Source organism: Coregonus clupeaformis, chromosome 12 (assembly GCF_020615455.1).
Source record: "Coregonus clupeaformis isolate EN_2021a chromosome 12, ASM2061545v1, whole genome shotgun sequence".
Classification (NCBI taxonomy): Eukaryota; Metazoa; Chordata; class Actinopteri; order Salmoniformes; family Salmonidae; genus Coregonus; species Coregonus clupeaformis.
The window spans coordinates 57418021-57439861 of record NC_059203.1 but is presented as its reverse complement, the minus strand read 5'-3'; the positions used below and the strand labels follow the sequence as shown (position 1 = coordinate 57439861).

The window sequence follows — 21841 nt, the reverse complement described above, 5'->3', positions numbered from 1 at the left end:
TTAGGAACTACAAACCCTTAAATGAAACAACAGATACAATCTGCTTTTCAATCACAAATCTCTGCTTGCCAACTCCTTCAACGCTCGCTGCATGTCATTTGTGAATGTTCAACCTCTCAAAAGACACTCACACACAACACACACACACACACACACGCACACTCTAATTGCAACGCTCAGGTTTGATATCGTTCCTATAGCAGTCAAGGTGTCAACGATAGCATTGCTTTCTCTCTCCATCTCACTAAACAGAATGGCAGAACAGTATGTCATTAAAACATCCCCCTCTTTTACTCCCACTCCTCCTCCCATCCCCACTCTCCTATTTCTCTGTTCTCCCAGACCCTCATTGTCTATTCAGACAATTCCATCTCTCTCAAGGAGTTTCAATTTGATGGGGAGCCAGATGTGCTATTTATTCTTTAAATGCGGGTGAATTATTAATTAATGATTTAATTATGTATTGTTTTGCGCATATTTTCTTTTATAAAATGGCTGCAGGGGTTTGAGTAGAGTACTGTTGCAACTATATAGGAGCATCAGTCCAGCCTTTACTATAGACAGGTGGTCCGTAGGCACTTGCAGAGCTCAATGGGAGGGTTGGTTTAAGTGAACTGTAGACAGATAGACAGACCCAGGCCAGCAGAGCATCAACGTCTTTAACACGTTCTTGACATTTTCTCCATCAGCTCTCCTAGATGTGGGTGCTAAAGAACTAAAGAACTAATGCAATCTGTTTGTCCTTTTTTGGGTGCTAAATTTTGTCCCACTGGTCTACCTTCATGCTTCAGAAGAAATGCATATTCCTACTCTTATTACCTGTAAGTAGCATTAAGGAAAGACCCTTTCCCAATGTGATGTCTATCTTTTTTTATTATCCTCACTTATTTTGTTTCTTGTTTCTCATGTTCTTGTATTACTAAACCACCGAAAACCTATTTGAATGAAGCCCTATAGACATGCAATTGTCCAGTTACTGTTTATGAAATACATTTGAATACAGCAGACTCTACAACTAGAGAGTTATGTTTAGATTATATAACTGTAAGGCCTTTTTAATGTTCAGTTGTACTGCAAGAAAAAGTATTACTTCAATACTAAGTATTTTCTCAATCAGACATGCCATGATGGACAAAGCATCTCAATAACTACAAAAATAACATATTCAGCCATAGCCCCCCGCCCCCCCCCCAACATTTCCCCGCGGCTATGTATTCAGCCGTCTAACGTTAATGTAGGCCTATTGTAACTTATTGTCCCCATTTCGCAAATCCTTACGTAAGTTTAGACCTGCATGCTGCAAAAACGACTATCCTATCTTCAGCGTAAATAATAGACTGCAGTAGACAGTTCCTAACATAGCAGACAGCCATCATGAAGACTTAAAACTGCCTGAGATCTTTAACCTCAAATAAATTACTTCTTTACGCTTATCTATTCAATTCAAGTGATGGCTATTACAATACCGGCTGTATTTCACACTGGATTAATTGTTTAATTTGCTTAGTACAGAGTGTGCAGAAGTGTGGCTCTGGGATGTTTACCAGGCTTGTAAAGGATTGAAAGGTTTCAGAATCCACTGTTCTGCTTCTGCAGCTGTATGTATTTTTCCCTTTTCCTCAAAACTCTTGAAATATAGATGAAAGTTTGTTGTTGACTCCCAGTGGTCATTGCCTGGAGCCTAACTCTTGAGCAGCTGTCATGCAGTTTGAGTACAAGGACCACAGGCTAGTACAGGCCACAACACTGAGACACTCTACCCGGATGTGTAGTTCAAACAACATTTCCCTACTCACATTACCTATATGAGGATGCACTGTAGGCCACTTACCTGTTTTCTTTTCGTCCCCTGTTAATATTTTGTTACAATATCAGTGCAATATTGGCTTACTCTAATTTGAGTCTCTTTGGGGTCCGCAGAAACAACCATACTAGCCTCAATCTCTACTCTACTCTTAATTAAATAAGCTACTCTTTTGCTTGAAAACAGCAAATACAGTTATTTTTTTGCATCACCAAGTCAGAGGTTTCAGTCTTACTTTCCAATGCCACGAGATAAGCTACAACATAAGAAAACTGAGGACTTAATTCACACACTAACTCTTTCCGAAAGGCATTCCGTCAGACCTGACCCCCTCTCCTTTGTGTGTGTGCGTGTGTGGCTAAGTGAGTGTTGCATGTTGCATGTTGACCATGCTGTAACAGAGCCATCCTGCTAAAGTGCATGCTGACTGACTCACCTCACCCACACGGCTGGCTGCTTACTCACTGTCTCGCAAAGGAGTTTTGTAATGAACGTTTGCAAAACCGAGCTTGATATGTTTCTTGGTGAGCGTACGTTGTGTCCTGTGTATGCATGATGAGACAAAGGTAATAACGTAACCGCTTTCCCCGTGATAGAACGGAAGGTTATCGTTTTACTCCATCAACAGGATTCACATCGTTAGCATGATGTGGCGGATGTCAGAAGCAAATAAGATTGGATATTCGTGTATGACCAATGATATAACACAGTCATGTAGCCTACCACCGCATGCTTTAACATGTGGGATAGACATGATTAGCTTAATTGCCTGACCTAAATCACAGGTGTCACAAAGTTAGATCATTCATTCAAACTCTGGCTTCCACTTGACTGCTTATGACAACTGTTTAAATGAGGGACGGGTAACTCCAGTCCTCGGGGACCTGATTGGTATTACACTTTAGCCCCAGCCCCAGCTAACACACATGACTCCAATAATAATCTTCACATACAAACACCCATACTCATGCTCGCTCGCACACTCATGCACATTCAGACACAGCTCCTTATTGCCACTATATTAAGACCTGGAAACGTAATTGGGGGAAAAAGGTGCCTACAAATATGACCAGCCTGTTATTGCTTGTTGTCTCTGAGGTTTTGCCGATGCAACGTTTGCCTCTGTCATTAACCCCAGCTGCATTTGTTTGCAAATGGAAACAGAGTACTGACTATCATGCCTCCATATTCCACAAGGCCTGTCCTGTTTAAAGACAGCTCATAAATGACAGCATTTCCTAAAGGAATTCTGTTGAATGCCTTTAACTGCAAGAGCTAAGGCATCAACCTCAGTTCCTCCAACTGATTTTCATGGAATATTTTTTTATGCAACGCTACAGTATATTAATCAACAGGCCTTACAGAGACCTAAACCTTTATAATAACACAAGCCTTGACAGTCTGTTCAACTTCGGAGTCTTTGTTGAAGATCATTATAGTGGTAACAATGATTATATACTGTAGTCTCAAACTCTTCTTTGAAAAAGACTGACTAACAGTGAAGTATTTGTTAGAATATAGCCCTTTGAGCTCAAGTAAAATGGTAGGCTACTGTTCTTTTTTATTCCTTCAGAACAGTCCAATTAAGTGCCTGATTTGCTTTGTTCCACATGGCAAGCTTCTGACTTTATAATATCATTGAGACATCGAAAAACGCTAAGAAACCAAACATTTTCGTCCAAACGAATGATTGGCCAAATCTACTATCAGTTACTATGACTACGAGGCCCGCAATGGTCAGGAAGGTTTCTATTCCCCAATCACAGGCCAGAAATAGTGATTTCACTACATGGAATAAATCATTGCAGATTATTGAACAGAACACACCTTTTGCCTGAAACGCACCAAAATAGCCGAAATTATTTAGCTACAAAATAGTAGATAGTCAACGGTGCATAACATGGCCACTCTTCACTTTTTACTCCTTTACATTTATGTAGTAGTAAAGGTTTGTTGTATGATTTCTGTGTAGTTCAACTGCACCATTATCTGGTCTCTGAGTGACACTGTGTTTGTTTTGGGTGGCGGCTTAAGGAAACTGGCCAAAAAACAGAAGGAGACAGCCAGCAGCAGCACCCAGCGGGAGATGGGACCGGTGGGCACGGCTGACAAGAGCACCACCAAAGTCAGCACTCTGCACAAGGACGACCCTTTCTCCACCAGCAGCCAGGACCTCAATGGTTTCAGTGAGTCAAGCAGGACATGCTACTAAGAATGCAAAATTCCAAAAATATTCCCAAAGTTCCTCTGAAGTTTTTCAGAAATCACGGTCTGTACCAATTCTTGTCAGTCGTGGACTAGTTTCTCTCTGGTCTCTCTTCCCTCTGTTTGACTTAATCTCTTGATAACCCCTGTTCCACTCCTATTTCCTTAATTTAAATGCATGGTGTTACCTTTGTCTGGAGTTTAATTCGCACTTAATCTCACATTTGTGTGTGCTGTTTTGTTTTCTTTTAAGGTTATCTCCTTTAAAGTCTCCTTTGTGTTCTCCTTTGGTCCCCACATAATAATTAGCCAGGCAGCTGTTGGTTAAATAGTAGCCTACTGTCATTCTCACTGTCTTTACAATACTGGATGACCATATTCATGTACAGTGCCACATACAGTTGAAGTTGGAAGTTTACATACACCTTAGACAAATACATGTAAACTCAGTTCTTCACAATTCCTGACATTTAATCCTAGTCTCAAAAAGTATGATCTTTGTCCCCATGTGCAGTTGCAAACCGTAGTCTGGCTTTTTTATGCCGGTTTTGGAGCAGTGGCTTCTTCCTTGCTGAGCGGTCTTTCAGGTTATGTTGATATAGAACTCGTTTTACTGTGGATATAGATACTTTTGTACCTGTTTCCTCCAGCATCTTCACAAGGTCCTTTGCTGTTGTTCTAGGATTGATTTGCACTTTTTGCACCAAAGTACGTTAATCTCGAGGAGACAGAATGCGTCTCCTTCCTGAGCGGTATGACGGCTGCGTGGTCCCATGGTGTTTATACTTGCATACTATTGTTTGTACAGATGAACGTGGTACCTTCAGTCATTTGAAAATTGCTCCAAAGGATGAACCAGACTTGTGGAGGTCTACAATATTTTTTCTGAGGTCTTGGCTGATTTCTTTTGATTTTCCCATGATGTCAAGCAAAGAGGCACCGAGTTTGAAGGTAGGCCTTGAAATACATCCACAGGTACACCTCCAATTGACTCAAATGATGTCAATTAGCCTATCAGAAGCTTCTAAAGCCATGACATAATTTTCTGGAATTTTCCTAGCTGTTTAAAGGCACAGTCAACTTAGTGTATGTAAACTTCTGACCCACTGGAATTATGATACAGTGAAATATAAGTGAAATAATCTGTCTATAAACAATTGTTGGAAAAAGTAATTGTGTCATGCACAAAGTAGATGTCCTAACAGACTTGCCAAAACTATAGTTTGTTAACAAGAAATTTGTGGAGTGGTTGAAAAAACGAGTTGTAATGACTCCAACCTAAGTGTAAGTAAACTTCCGACTTCAACTGTATGGACAAATACTTCAGCATAGAACCATAGTGCACTTAAGAATCACATCTGAGAATACAACATTAGGGGTGGGTTGCAAACACTTCAATTCAGTGTAATCTGAATCCACCAGCGTATTATGGCTTTGTTTCCAAGGTTCTTAGGCACCCACCCAGAAACAGCAGTAATGACCATGAGTGGATGCCAATTGCTCTTCTCCAAATGGATTCCAAATCAAGTTACTGTAAATACTTTTTCAATAACACACTTCAGGGAAAGACGAATACGGTTTGGCCATTTTCTCCGAGCTGTAGGTGTGGTGTAGCCTGCTGTGTGGCAGTAGTAATTAGGAGGGCCCTCTCAGAATGGAGAAAATGTCACATTGGCCTTTGGGAAGAGATTCATTTGAAAGTTTGGGTCAGCTGGAGAGAAAAAAAGTCTCAACTAATGTATACAGTAATTGCCTTCACCACACTGATCATACTTCAGCTCTGCATCTAACCCAATTACGAAAATTCCATATTAGCATTTAAAACTTCAGAAGAAAAGGAGAATGTGCCATGTATGATATGTCTTTAACGATTCTGTGAGAAAACAAGTCCATTGTTAAATGAATTGTACTATGTATTGTGTCACTTCCCAAATCCCCTGAACGTCCAATTTCTCATTTCGTTTTTTGATATTATTAGGGGTTCACCTTCACATGGTCAAAACTCAAGCATAGATTGATTACTTTTTTTCAAATATGGCACACAGAAACTAGAGGCCACGAGTAACTTGGTCAAAAAGAATGGCACCGATTGGCCTTTAGGTGACGCTGTTATAAGCAGTTTCACTTAAACCCTCATATCCGCCGCCACATTTGAACTAGAGACTTGAATGTAGGTGTCTTTCCTCATGCTGAACAAATTTGCCTCTAGGACCCATAAGGTCCATCAGGATACATTTTCCTCCATCTTGGACATTTTTGAAAACCTTAGAAAAACGTCCTATCATGAACCATAAGTCCAAATAACACAAAATGTGGTATGTATGCCCATTGTACATATTTTAACTTAGTGTGAGAAAATCTTTGGTTAAGATGGCTAAGTTATTGAAAAATCAGAGGATCAGATTTTACATGTCCATTTAAATCCACTTCACAATGGCCTATCAATTTGAAACGTTTTAGGGTCATGAAAGACATTGCCATGATGAACCATTTCAAGTTTGACATTGACATCTTAAAAAATAAGTTAACTATTAACAATTCACTTTTTTAGCTATGCTGAAAATAATCATTAAAAAATATTCTCATGGACTAAAAGTCAGATTCCCTCCTTTCCGAAGGCAGTGTACTTTGTTTTTAGGGTGGTACATTTGTTTTTGGGTGATGCTGGGTTATAGCAAATTTCCTTTCGTAGGATACCCGGAAGAAAAGTCATTGCCGACAGTGCAGGGTATGGGATCAATTTGAATTCAAAACATAAAAATCGAAAGAATAATGTATAGAATTGTAAGCAAAAAGAATATCAAAAGCAAAACAAACTGGGAAGCAATACATTTTAAAGCGAGAGCAAAACTCTAATTTAAAAGCAAGAGCAAATGATTGAGAAAAATTGTTTTCAGTTAAACCTTTCCAACAACCAACCCTATTGAATACCTTTCACCTTTTCTCTTGCCTGCAGTTACTACCTGTAATGGATAAGCTTCCATATACTAAAAGACCACTTCTATAAACGCGTAAATACAGGTCTGGTTCCTTATGCATTCCCATAGGTAAAACGAGAGTTGCTGATGCAGTTCAACTGTATGTAATTCTCACAAGTTAATCGTCCATTGTTTGTCACACAGATTCCAGGTTGGTAAGTAGTGAAAGAAAGCATTGTAATCCAGATGAGGTTAAACCGGTTTCAAGTGATTTGAATGGCAAAAAGGTAAAATCCCAAAGTACAAAATATATGTAGCAACATGCAAATTAAATCCAAAAGAAACGGTAGACATTTTTGAAAACTGTACTAGGCGTCTTCCAAAATCAAATCAAATCAAATGATATTTGTCACATGCGCCAAATACAGCAGGTGTAGACCTTACAGTGAAATGCAGTTTTAAGAAAGAATACCATATATATACAGTGAGGGAAAAAAGTATTTGATCCCCTGCTGATTTTGTAAGTTTGCCCACTGACAAAGAACTGATCTGACTATAATTTTAATGGTAGGTTTATTTGAACAGTGAGAGACAGAATAACAACAAAAAAATCCAGAAAAACGCATGTACATTTTTTTAGAAATTGATTTGCATTTTAATGAGGGAAATAAGTATTTGACCCCACTGCAAAACATGACTTAGTACTTGGTGGCAAAACCCTTGTTGGCAATCACAGAGGTCAGACGTTTCTTGTAACTGGCCACCAGGTTTGCACACATCTCAGAAGGGATTTTGTCCCACTCCTCTTTGCAGATCTTCTCCAAGTCATTAAGGTTTCGAGGCTGATGTTTGGCAACTCAAACCTTCAGCTCCCTCCACAGATTTTCTATGGGATTAAGGTCTGGAGACTGGCTAGGCCAGTCCAGGACCTTAATGTGCTTCTTCTTGAGCCACTCCTTTGTTGCCTTGGCCGTGTGTTTTGGGTCATTGTCATGCTGGAATACCCATCCACGGCCCATTTTCAATGCCCTGGCTGAGGGAAGGAGGTTCTCACCCAAGATTTGACGGTACATGGCCGCGTCCATCGTCCCTTTGATGCGGTGAAGTTGTCCTGTCCCCTTAGCAGAAAAACACCCCCAAAGCATAATGTTTCCACCTCCATGTTTGACGGTGGGGATGGTGTTCTTGGGGTCATAGGCAGCATTCCTCCTCCTCCAAACACGGCGAGTTTAGTTGATGCCAAAGAGCTCCATTTCGGTCTCATCTGACCTCAACACTTTAACCCAGTTCTCCTCTGAATCATTCAGATGTTCATTGGCAAACTTCAGACGGTCATGTATATGTGCTTTCTTGAGCAGGGGGACCTTGCGGGCACTGCAGGATTTCAGTCCTTCACGGCGTAGTGTGTTACCAATTGTTTATCTTGGTGACTATGGTCCCAGCTGCCTTGAGATCATTGACAAGATCCTCCCGTGTAGTTCTGGGCTGATTCCTCACCGTTCTCATGATCATTGCAACTCCACGAGGTGAGATCTTGCATGGAGCCCTAGGCCGAGGGAGATTGACAGTTATTTTGTGTTTCTTCCATTTGTGAATAATCGCACCAACTGTTGTCACCTTCTCACCAAGCTGCTTGGCGATGGTCTTGTAATTCATTCCAGTCTTGTGTAGGTCTACAATCTTGTCCCTGACATCCTTGGAGAGCTCTTTGGTCTTGGCCATGGTGGAGAGTTTGGAATCTGATTGATTGATTGCTTCTGTGGACAGGTGTCTTTTATACAGGTAACAAGCTGAGATTAGGAGCACTCCCTTTAAGAGTGTGCTCCTAATCTCAGCTTTTTACCTGTATAAAAGACACCTGGTAGCCAGAAATCTTTCTAATTGAGATGGGGTCAAATACTTATTTCCCTCATTAAAATGCAAATCAATTTATAACATTTTTTACATGCGTTTTTCTGGATTTTTTTGTTGTTATTCTGTCTCTCACTGTTCAAATAAACCTACCATTAAAATTATAGACTGATCATTTCTTTGTCAGTGGGTAAACTTACAAAATCAGCAGGGGATCAAATACTTTTTTCCCTCACTGTATATATATATATATATATATATATATATATATATATATATATATATATATATATATATATATATATAATAATCACCTGTCCTGACAACATCTTTACCCATAACCCTTCATTCTGTATATTACAGGTAAACCATAGGTGTCCACCAGTTGTCACAATAGCATCCATAAAATTATTATATTATACATATTCAACATAATGAACAGTTTACATACATTCCTCTACAATAATAAGCATTTTCTATACATTTATAAATCTTTCATAAATCAACCAAAATAAGTTCAATACATTTTCTATCTTACATCAAAATGGCTCTAACACTACCTTTGGTTAGGTCCACTAGTTTTGGAGTTGTGGTTCATCCTATCCTAACCGTTTTGGAGACACATTTTTTTTGCCTTGTCTCCATTCGTCCACATGGTTGCTGGCGTGCGCTTTGCTACCACTGGAAAAAATGTGAAGATTGGCCATTCATTTTTTTAATGACCCAAAAAACGGATGCAGTGGGAGAACCTATTCATGTAAGTAAATACATTTTGAAAATGTAAAAAAACTGATGTATTATTAGCCAAATAGCTAGCTAGCTACCTACAGTAGGCCACTTTGTAGGCTAACTCAACTGAGCTGCTAGCTAGCTAACTTTACACACTCTTTAGTGAATTAAATGTCATCAGCTAGCTAACTTCCAATTAGCTAGCTATCTTTGATGTAATCATTGTTAATTAAAAAATTGAAATTGAAATTGCAGCTCCAGCTGTCAGCAAAGGGACAGTTTAGGCTAGTACTGGATGGGCCAGGTCATTTTGTGGACATTATGAAAATATTCTCCAGTTTCAGTCCCTAGAGGGGAAACTAGAGTTAATAGCAATATAGTGTTCAGTGCTGTCTTATTTGAGTATAATGAAGCCTGTTTCTTTGTGATGTTTTCTGTCCTCAGTTATGGAAAGCTGTGAAAGCCTGTTTGCAGATTAAGAGAGAGGTTCCAATGAATGTGGTCCTCTGTAGCTCAGCTGGTAGAGCCCGGTGCTTGTAATGCCAAGGTAGTGGGTTTGATCCCCGGGACCACCCATACACAGAAAATGTATGCACGCATGACTGTAAGTCGCTTTGGATGAAAGTGTCTGCTAAATGGCATATTATTATAATGTCCCAAGAGACTAAGGGTATATACTATATGCCATTGGCTATACGTACAGTGGGGGGAAAAAAGTATTTAGTCAGCCACCAATTGTGCAAGTTCTCCCACTTAAAAAGATGAGAGAGGCCTGTAATTTTCATCATAGGTACACGTCAACTATGACAGACAAAATGAGATTTTTTTTCTCCAGAAAATCACATTGTAGGATTTTTTATGAATTTATTAGCAAATTATGGAGGAAAATAAGTATTTGGTCAATAACAAAAGTTTCTCAATACTTTGTTATATACCCTTTGTTGGCAATGACACAGGTCAAACGTTTTCTGTAAGTCTTCACAAGGTTTTCACACACTGTTGCTGGTATTTTGGCCCATTCCTCCATGCAGATCTCCTCTAGAGCAGTGATGTTTTGGGGCTGTCGCTGGGCAACACAGACTTTCAACTCCCTCCAAAGATTTTCTATGGGGTTGAGATCTGGAGACTGGCTAGGCCACTCCAGGACCTTGAAATGCTTCTTACTCCTTCGTTGCCCGGGCGGTGTGTTTGGGATCATTGTCATGCTGACAGACCCAGCCACGTTTCATCTTCAATGCCCTTGCTGATTGAAGAAGGTTTTCACTCAAAATCTCACGATACATGGCCCCATTCATTCTTTCCTATACACGGATCAGTCGTCCTGGTCCCTTTGTAGAAAAACAGCCCCAAATCATGATGTTTCCACCCCCATGCTTCACAGTAGGTATGGTGTTCTTTGGATGCAACTCAGCATTCTTTGTCCTCTAAACACGACGAGTTGAGTTCTTACCAAAAAGTTATATTTTGGTTTCATCTGACCATATGACATTCTCCAAATCCTCTTCTGGATCATCCAAATGCACTCTAGCAAACTTCAGACGGGCCTGGACATGTACTGGCTTAAGCAGGGGGACACGTCTGGCACTGCAGGATTTGAGTCCCTGGCGGCGAAGTGTGTTACTGATGGTAGGCTTTGTTACTTTGGTCCCAGCTCTCTACAGGTCATTCACTAGGTCCCCCCGTGTGGTTCTGGGATTTTTGCTCACAGTTCTTGTGATGATTTTGACCCAACGGGGTGAGATCTTGCGTGGAGCCCCAGATCGAGGGAGATTATCAGTGGACTTGTATGTCTTCCATTTCCTAATATTTGCTCCCACAGTTGATTTCTTCAAACCAAGCTGCTTACCTATTGCAGATTCAGTCTTCCCAGCCTGGTGCAGGTCTACAATTTTGTTTCTGGTGTCCTTTGACAGCTCTTTGGTCTTGGCCATAGTGGAGTTTGGAGTGTGACTGTTTGAAGTTGTGGACTGGTGTCTTTTATACTGATAACAAGTTCAAACAGGTGCCATTAATACAGGTAACGAGTGGAGGACAGAGGAGCCTCTTAAAGAAGAAGTTACAGGTCTGTGAGAGCCAGAAATCTTGCTTGTTTGTAGGTGACCAAATACTTATTTTCCACCATAATTTGCAAATAAATTCATAAAAAATCCTACAATGTGATTTTCTGAATATTTTTTTCTCAATTTGTCTGTCATAGTTGACGTTAATTACAGGCCTCTCTCATCTTTTTAAGTGGGAGAACTTGCACAATTGGTGGCTGAATAGCGCCGAAGAAGATGGCTGCCGTTTTACAGCCCTCTAACCATTTGTACTATTATGTGTGTTTTTCCGCTTTATTTGTAATTTATTTTGTACATAATGTTTCTGCCATCGTCTCTTATAACCAAAAAGAGCTTCTGGATATCAGGACAGCGATTACTCACCTCGTATTGGACGAAGATTTTTTCTTCAATGAGGCGGCCGCGAAGGATATCATACAGACACCCGACAAGGCCCAAATCCCTGTCATTCGCGTGAGGAAGAGACGGAGATATCGTGGACGTAGATCGGGGTGCCTTGTAAGGATCCGACGGCGAGCGAGTAAACTGCCTCTTCCATCAATCCTATTAGCCAATCTTCAATCATTGGATAACAAATTGGATTACCTAAGATTACGGTTATCCTACCAACGGGACATTAAAAACTGTAATATCTTATGTTTCACCGAGTCGTGGCTGAACGACGACATGGATAACATACAGCTAGCGGGCTATACGCTACATCGGCAGGATAGAACGGCTGACTCCGGTAAGACAAGGGGTGGCGGTCTGTGTATATTTGTAAACAACAGCTGGTGCACAAAATCAAATACTAAGGAAGTCTCTAGGTTTTGCTCGCCTGAGGTAGAGTATCTTATGATAAGCTGTAGACCACACTATTTACCAAGAGAGTTTTCATCTATATTTTTCATAGCTGTCTATTTACCACCACAAACCAATGCTGGCATTAAGATTGCACTGAATGAGTTGTACAAGGCCATAAATCAACAGGAAAACGCTCATCCAGATGCAGCGCTCCTAGTGGCCGGGGACTTTAATGCAGGGAAACTTAAATCCGTTCTGCCTCATTTCTACCAGCATGTTAAATGTGCAACCAGAGGAAAAAAAAAAAACTCTAGATCACCTTTACTCCACACACAGAGACACATACAAAGCTCTCCCTCGCCCTCCATTTGGCAAATCTGACCATAACTCTATCCTCCTGATTCCTGCTTATAAGCAAAAACTAAAGCAGGAAGCACCAGTGATAATTAATAAACCAGTGATAGTTAATAAAAAAAGTTGTCAGATGACGCAGATGCTAAGCTACAGGACTGTTTTGCTAGCACAGACTGGAACATGTTCCGGGATTCTTCAGATAGCATTGACACAACAGTGGTAGGCCTGATCACCGACAACGATGAGACAGCCTATAGGGAGGAGGTCAGAGACCTGGCCGTGTGGTGGCAGGACAACAACCTCTCCCTCAACGTGACCAAGACAAAGGAGATGATTGTGGACACCACATCAGTCACTGGCTTCATCAATAAGTGCATCGATGATGTCGTCCCCACAGTGACCGTACGTACATACCCCAACCAGAAGCCATGGATTACAGGAAACGTCCGCACTGAGCTAAAGGGTAGAGCTGCCGCTTTCAAGGAACGGGACTCTAACCCGGATGCTTATAAGAAATCCCGCTATGCCCTCCGACGAACCATCTAACAGGCAAAGAGTCAATACAGGACTAAGATTGAATCGTACTACACTGGCTCTGACGCTCGTCGGATGTGGCAGGGCTTGAAAACTATTACAGACTACAAAGGGAAGCACAGCCGCGAGCTGCCCAGTGACACAAGCCTACCAGACGAGCTAAACCACTTCTGTGCTCACTTCGAGGCAAGCAACACTGAAGCATGTATGAGAGCACCAGCTGTTCCGGATGACTATGTGATCACGCTCTCCGTAGCCGATGTGAGTAAGACTTTTAAGCAGGTCAACATTCACAAGGCCGCAGGGCCAGACGGATTACCAGGACGTGTACTCTGAGCATTTGTTGACCAACTGGCAAGTGTCTTCACTGACATTTTCAACATGTCCCTGACTGAGTCTGTAATACCAACATGTTTCAAGCACACCACCATAGTCCCTGTTCCCAAGGGACTTTGAAAGGCTGGTCATGGCTCACATCAACAGCATTATCCCAGAAACCCTAGACCCACTCCAATTTGCATACCGCCCCAACAGATCCACAGATGATGCAATCTCTATTGCACTCCACACTGCCCTTTCCCACCTGGACAAGAGGAACACCTACGTGAGAATGCTATTCATTGACTACAGCTCAGCATTCAACACCATAGTGCCCTCTAAGCTCATCACTAAGCTAAGAATCCTGGGACTAAACACCTCCCTCTGCAACTGGATCCTGGACTTCCTGACAGGCCGCCCCCAGGTGGTAAGGGTAGGTAACAAAACATCTGCCACACTGATCCTCAACACGGGGGCCCCTCAGGGGTGCGTGCTCAGTCCCCTTCTGTACTCTCTGTTCACCCATGACTGCATGGCCAGGCACGACTCCAAAACCATCATTAAGTTTGCCGACGACACAACAGTGGTAGGCCTGATCACCGACAACGATGAGACAGCCTATAGGGAGGAGGTCAGAGACCTGGCCGTGTGGTGGCAGGACAACAACCTCTCCCTCAACGTGACCAAGACAAAGGAGATGATTGTGGACTACAGGAAAAAAAAAAGGACTGAGCACGCCCCCATTCTCATCGACGGGGCTGTAGTGGAACAGGTTGAGAGCTTCAAGTTCCTTGGTGTCCACATCACCAACGAACTATCATGGTCCAAACACACCAAGACAGTCGTGAAGAGGGCACGACAAAGCCTATTCCCCCTCAGGAGACTGAAAAGATTTGGCATGGGTCCTCAGATCCTCAAAAAATTCTACAGCTGCACCATCGAGAGCATCCTGACTGGTTGCATCACCGCCTGGTATGGCAACTGCTTGGCCTCCGACCGCAGGGCACTACAGAGGGTAGTGCGTACGGCCCAGTACATCACTGGGGCCAAGCTTCCTGCTATCCAGGACCTCTATACCAGGCGGTGTCAGAGGAAGTCCCTCAACATTGTCAAAGACTCCAGCCACCCTAGTCATAGACTGTTCTCTCTGCTACCGCACGGCAAGCGGTACCAGAGTGCCAAGTCTAGGTCCAAAAGACTTCTCAACAGCTTCTACCCCCAAGCCATAAGACTCATGAACAGCTAATCATGGCTACCCAGATTATTTGCACTGCCCCCCCCACCCCATCCTTTTTACGCTGCTGCTACTCTGTTAATTATTTATGCATAGTCACTTTAACTCTACCCACATGTACATATTACTTCAACTACCTCAACTAGCCGGTGCCCCCGCACATTGGCTCTGCACCGGTACCCCCCTGTATATATAGCCTCCCTACTGTTATTTTATTTTACTTCTGCTCTTTTTTTCTCAACACTTTTTTTGTTGTTGTTTTATTTTTACTTTCTTTGATAAAAATAAATGCACTGTTGGTTAAGGGCTGTAAGTAAACATTTCACTGTAATGTCTGCACCTGTTGTATTCGGCGCATGTGACCAATACAATTTGATTTGATTTGATTTGACTAAATACTTTTTCTCCCCACTGTATGTGTACCTATGTTAGCAGATGTTGTATACAAAAATACAGTTAAACATCACACACAGTGTATAAACCTATTACAACTGGAGCAGGCCACCCTGCTTGGAGGTCTGCTGGGTGTGCAGGGTTCTGTTTCAGCCAGCAATAACACACCTGATTCAACTTGATTTGATAATGAACTGTGCTATTGCTGGGCTGGAACAGATGTCTGCTCACCCAGTAGATCAGGGATCAGTGGAGCAAGGTTGGCCACCGCTGTTATGGACTTTTTTTTTGTCCACCTGAAATTATGCTTTAGTAATAATAGGCTGCTCAACCAGTGAGCTATGTACTGCCACTTCTGTCTTACCCTTAGCTCTGATGGTTTTCCAAGAAATGAACTAGTGTCATTGTTGATTAATCACAATCCTGCAATAAAGAGGGGAAGGGTTTCTGTCTCTAATGTGTCAGTGTTTCTGTGTCGTATTCTCAAATGAACATATCCTTTTTGTTTAGTTGTATGATCGCAAATCTGTTTTATTTGATTGTCACTCTCAGTATATCAGCCATGTGAATGCATTTTGCAGCTTATTGTATGGCATGCATCTCCAATGCAGCCATAGGCCTACATGGCATTACTGGCTTTATGGGCAGGTGCAATGCACCCCTTGTCATCTGAAGCAGAGAGTAGCTAAACTCACACATTGTTTACATGTTGAGCTATATGTTCTCAATTTAAAATGATACCAGTAGACAATGTATATGAGGCAAACCATACACCAGATTTTGTACATGCCTTTTAAATGCTGACATATACAATTGTTTAGTGCAAATCCAACCCTTATAATTTGGGTACAGTATGAAAATAAGGAGATGACAATTAGGCTACAGGAGATGAGCATTACAGGTAACATATTATAAGGTTCATTTTATTTTATTTTATTCACTTTTAGCAATGTTGCTTGCAAAAAGATTGCAGTTGTGTTCATAGATAGACAGTATATGGTTGCTCTATGTATCACTGATCCTGGATAAGCTAGAGACTGGGCTAACACAGCTAAGATTTTAGGTCAATAATATGCTGTTTTATCAACATTTTTAGAAATGACCGTGAAAACCAGAATGCTGCAGCACATTTCAATGGGTAAATAGTGTACTAAAATGTTTTTGTCACAAGTTCTTGTTGACATTTTTTGGGATTGTGGTGTCATCACTTTACCTCTGTCTATCCTGCTCATTGATTGGGTTAGGATGAACCTTCACTCCAAAACTAGTAGACCTAAACAAAGGTAGTAACTGCAGGCAAATGTGCCAAAATTCGCAATCGAATAAACTGGTTGTGAAATCTAAGAAACAGATCTGAGTAACCTAGCGAAAGTCAATAACTGCAGGCAAGAGCGCAAGAGAAATGGATTCAATAGCTTTTGTTGTTGGAAAGGTTTAACTGAAAACAATTCAATTCTTGAGTTTTTCTCTCGCTTTGAAATTATTTGCTTGCAGGTGTTTTTGTAGCTTTTGATATAATAGTTTTTTCTTTTACAATTCTTGAAATGTTGCTTTCGATTTGTATTTTTTCTTATCTCAACATCCACTATTTAACTTTTCCCCGAAAATACATTTTTTTACATTTTCATCTTCAATGTTTTTCATTTTGAATTCAACACTTAAGGTGTGAAATTGACCCCTTATCAACACTTAACGTGTGAAATTGACCCCATATCAACACTTAAGCTGTGAAATTGACCCCATAACAACACTTAAGGTGTGAAATTGACCCCGTATCAACACTTAAGGTGTGCAATTGACCCCGTATCAACACTTAAGGTGTGAAATTGACCCTGTATCAACACTTAAGGTGTGAAATGGACCCCATATCAACACTTAAGGTGTGAAATTGACCCCGTATCAACACTTAAGGTGTGAAATTGACCCCATACGGGCGACTGCCGACTGATTGATGTACAAAGAACCTTGCATCATAAATAACTACTCATTATTATTTGTAGATCAGTAAGTCAGCTACAATTGACCAATGATACATTACGGTTTTGATCCTCTCTAACACAGCCATTCATATCCGTCGGTTGATTCGTTGAGGTTTCTTGGGTGCGTGACATCACTCTGAGCCCTTGCCAAAACATGGTGGACAGTTTCACCTCGGATCTGAAACCAGTAGTAACCACCAACTTCAATGACCGTTAACTTAAAATTAAAAGACTTATCGAACATACCCGTGCCCTAATAACATTGTCGCCGAGGAGGGCTTGCTAGCTAGCTACAGTGTTTGAGTTATCTCAGGATACTATAGCAGGAAATATTGATCAAGTGGACTTTGTCTCATGCAAATGAGTGTTATATTTAAATTAAGCAGACAAATAATGTGAATTATTGTGATTAGTATATCTGTAAAGTCACATATTGTTGCCCTATTATGTGGTCTGAACATAGTGAAAAGTGGATATTTTGGAAACCGGAAGTCCTGTCGCTTGCACAGTCAGTGTATTACAGCAGTGAGAGTGTATTGTTTGGAATGCTAAAGTGGAGTGTGCCAAATTAGATTTAAATCAACATGGTAATGATTGACTGATTGCACAGAAAGAAAGATAGTTCCTACATGATTAGAGTACTTGCTTTGTTATCCAACTGATCTTCTGTCCCTTCTGTCATCCTGTGAACTAAAATCCAAGTAGCCTATGTAAGCTAAGCGCAGGCTACAGCGCGTCTCGTGTGATTATGTGGATTATAATAAATCAACAATATTTGTAGTGAGTAGATTTGTTTTTTGTTAGGGAAAATTAATTTTTTAGATCAATTGTTTTATTATATGTTCAAGGTGGAGGTGCTGGGCTTGCGTGGTTACATGTGATATGCGGTTGTGATGCCGATTGGATGCACTGCCAAATTCTCTAAAATGACGTTGGAGGCGGCTTATGGTAGAGAAATTGACATTATCTGGCAACAGCTCTGGTGGACATTCCTGCAGTCAGCATGCCAATTGCATGCTCCCTCAAAACTTGAGGCATCTGTGGCATTGTGTTGTGTGTCAAAACTGTACATTTTGAAGTGGCCTTTTATTGCCCCCAGCACAAGGTGCACCTGTGTAATGATCATGCTGTTTAATCAGCTTCTTGATATGCTACACCTGTCAGGTGGATGGATTATATTGGCAAAGGAGAAATGTTCACTAACAGGGGTGTAAAGAAAATTGTGCACCAAATTTGAGAGAAATAAGCTTTTTGTGTCTAAGTCTATAGCGTTTGAGCGAGCGAGAAAACATTATTTGAAGATAGCGAGCCCTGATCCCAATGACTCGACTGGCCCCGCATGGAGAGAAAGAGAACTGCTCCTTTTTAGCCAATCACAAGGCTCATTTGAATTTCCTGATGCAACAGGAAAATTATCTGTAACAAAAGAGTGATCAAGTTAAGATCTGACATCTGTACATCTAAGTATGCAAAGCCTCCAACACAGAATGTTCTCCCTCTCATATCAGTATTCTTCCTGTACAACACCTTGTTCATTATTCCTCCTTATCATTATTCATGGGATGCAATGTGGCCATCAGAATAGGATAGTACCAGGGGTGTTGGGCACAGGTTGTACCTAATGAGGCAGAGAAAAATGCCAACGGTGCATGGGGATCTAATATTTACACGGACGCAGGTAAATAACCTTTTCTCTTATTGCATTCTCGTGAAACATCCTTTGCTGGTATCTAGGCTACATTGCTGCGAAAGCACTTTTCACGTGCAGGTAGTAGTGTAAAGTTTAGCATCTTTGCCACATTAGCATACAGTATGCATAAGGCCATAGGATTTTATCTTTGAGCATTAGCATGTATAGCACATGCCCAGAGTGAGATGAAGGAGCTAGCCTGTGGGGAAATGGTTTGCATAGCAGTATGTCATATCCCATGTCGATTACTGTAAAAACTCCATGTGTCAGAATCCCATTTTTCCACATTTCATGCATGATAGGCTTGTACTGTGAGTTGTTGAAGGTGAGAATGGATCTCTTTCACCGTATGGGGGCATAATCTGCACCCATCCTGGTTTGCTCACCTGTGGTACATACATTTGCTCTGTCTCACTATACGTCTCCTTTGGGATAGTTGGTTAATGTACTGTAGACTCACCTTATTCTAGACACTTACCTTCATGTCTGTTCTCTAATGTCTCCGTTTGTTACAGACCCACCTTCTTTGTCTGTGTATTTATTTATTTAACCTTTATTTAACCAGGAAAATACCCTTTGAGGTTAGAAACATATTTTGCGAGGGGGACCTGGCCAAGAGGTCAGCATGAAGTAGTCAGCATGTACATAGAAAGGGCACAATACAATACAATACAGTACCATTCAATACATTAAAAACAATCACAATGGTCAACAACATTTTCCTCTATCAGAGCTTTAAACTCAACAAGCGATACCCTCTCCTGCAGTAGAGAGAGTGCATTGTGTCTGGATATTGCATCCTGTTTGCTGTGTTGCTGTGTCTTCGAGGTCTTTAACATCTTCCCCTTGTGTTTCTCCCCTCAGCGTCCCCCTCTCCCTGCTCCTTCTCTGTGCAAGGCAAAACTCTGCAAAGCAAATCCCTTTTGAATTCCTACTACTCAGGTATACCCATACCACTCTGAAGAGGCCTGCTTTGTAGTGGCAATGCCATATTGCTCTTTCAGGTCTCTTCAAAGTAGATCATGTTGAGAAATCAAATTGTAGATTGTAATCTTTTCTAGGGTGGAAATGTTTGTTGTTTGGAGATCAATATTCACTGTCTTCTTCTTTTCCTGTGTCTGTAGTGTCGAAGGAGGCTGTTGCAGTCCCTGCAACAGCATCAATCGGTAAGTATCTTCTCTCCATCTATTCTTGCATCTCCATCCATTATCTTGCTTTCACTTTTCATAGGTGTCGTTTAGATGTCTGGTAATGGATTTAACATACAGAAATTCAATCCACACATTTTTTTGACTTATGTCACATTGAAGACCATTTGCCATGACCGCTGATATAAATCAAACCAAACAGCATGTTAACAAGATACTACAAAGATACATAACGTAGTATTACTACTTAAGCAAAACAGACAGCACTCTCCCAGTGTCAGGCCATGGCCATGCTGCTGGCCCAGGGCAGGCTGGCATAGGTCTAAAGGAGATCTGCTGCCACTGCCCATAATTACATGCACAGGAGTGTGATGAGAATCAGATCTAGCAAATTGCAACCGGTTGAATGCTAATGGACCGGATCTTGCCCCTTCAGTTTACACCCGGCCAGATTGAAATGTCAAATCCATTTCTGACTCTTTTTCACTCTCTCCCCTACCCCCTCCACCTCGTTCTCTAGGCAGATTGACCAACTCTTTGCCAAATAGATTTGCTGCAAGCTGAAAATATGTAAAGTGCTTTAGTAGAGTGTTAGCTCCACTCTCAGCTGTTTCTCCACCACCTCCTCCTCAAGTCAACTGGCAGCATCTCTCTCCAGCTCATTGGTTTATGTGCTCCAATTCTAGTAGGTTGTTAAAGCTGTCCCCACCTGCAATTGGTCACCATCTGGTACATGTTCTGCATACATGTCGTATACCCACGGTTCCCCACGGTTGACCCGCAAAAAATCCGCTGGCGGGTGGAATGAAAACATTATTTCAACCCGTGGTTTGGCTCACGGTTCAAAACAATTATATTGTGGGTCGGAAATGTTTCAAATCAAGATAATATTTGTTTTACAAACCCAGGAGGTTTTTGGTTGCATTGTGTTGTGAAATCCCTTCTGTGAGCGGTGAGGCAGACATATAGGCCACCAGCAACGCACGCAGTGGATCAGGGAACTGTCCATTATTTGTGTGGTGCTGAAACGTATGTTTCATCCCCCCACATGAGAATACGTTGCCAAGTGTACTTTCTCTGGCTAGCCTAGCTCCCGCGAAAATGGCTAACGTAACCGGAGACATAAAAATCAAGGTTATGAAATACACCATAGCGGAAACAAATCCCCGGTATGGTTTGGAAGGATTTTTGAGTCATTGTGGACAAGGACAACAACCCGGTAGATGGACACACAGCCAGCAAAAAGTGCATGCAGGTTTTTGTTTACGATAGGCTAATTCAGTTTATTATCAAATCAGTATTATGTTAATTCATTCATTAAGATCATTTGCATGCCATATGAAGTTTAAACCGGTGCGCTGGTATAAGTTTGAGTAGCCTAGGCTATTGTCTACTAAATAAATGTATTTTTTCAGCCTATATTTGATTCTGGGAATTGTTTATTTATTTAAGTTTACATTAAACTATTTGATTATCTAAACAGTATTGAATGTAAAGGTCTTGTTTTGTTATGTCAGCTATAGGTTTTCATTAGGTAAGAAGGCTAATTAGAAGACCCATTTCTTCGGAGCGATTTGAGTTGTCAATGTGCCGCATCTCATTGTAAAAACTGGTATATATGGTTCTTAAGTAATGGCATGGTTTCTTTTTATCTAAATGTTGAATAAACATGCAGACAAATTAATTCATGCAGGGAGGGGAATAATAGCCTACTACTCTGGAGTCATAAAAGTAAAGACATTTATGTTATTTTGACGGTCACGGATCGTCTCTAAGAAAGTAATTATATGTGGGTGGGTTGCAGAAATAAATCGCTCCTGATGTCAGATAACAGGTGGGGC

The 21841-nt window shown here is 41.2% G+C and overlaps 1 protein-coding gene across 1 annotated transcript in view; it reads left to right on the top strand.

Annotated features, from left to right (window-relative positions):
• LOC121578298 (receptor-type tyrosine-protein phosphatase T-like) overlaps positions 1-21841 on the top strand; it is a 510655-nt gene that overhangs the window by 380227 nt on the left and 108587 nt on the right. The window contains exons 17-19 of the mRNA XM_045223992.1: positions 3839-3990; positions 19717-19794; positions 19977-20018. Of these exons, the coding sequence (XP_045079927.1) occupies positions 3839-3990; positions 19717-19794; positions 19977-20018 (272 nt within the window). The remainder of the gene's footprint in view (positions 1-3838; positions 3991-19716; positions 19795-19976; positions 20019-21841) is intronic.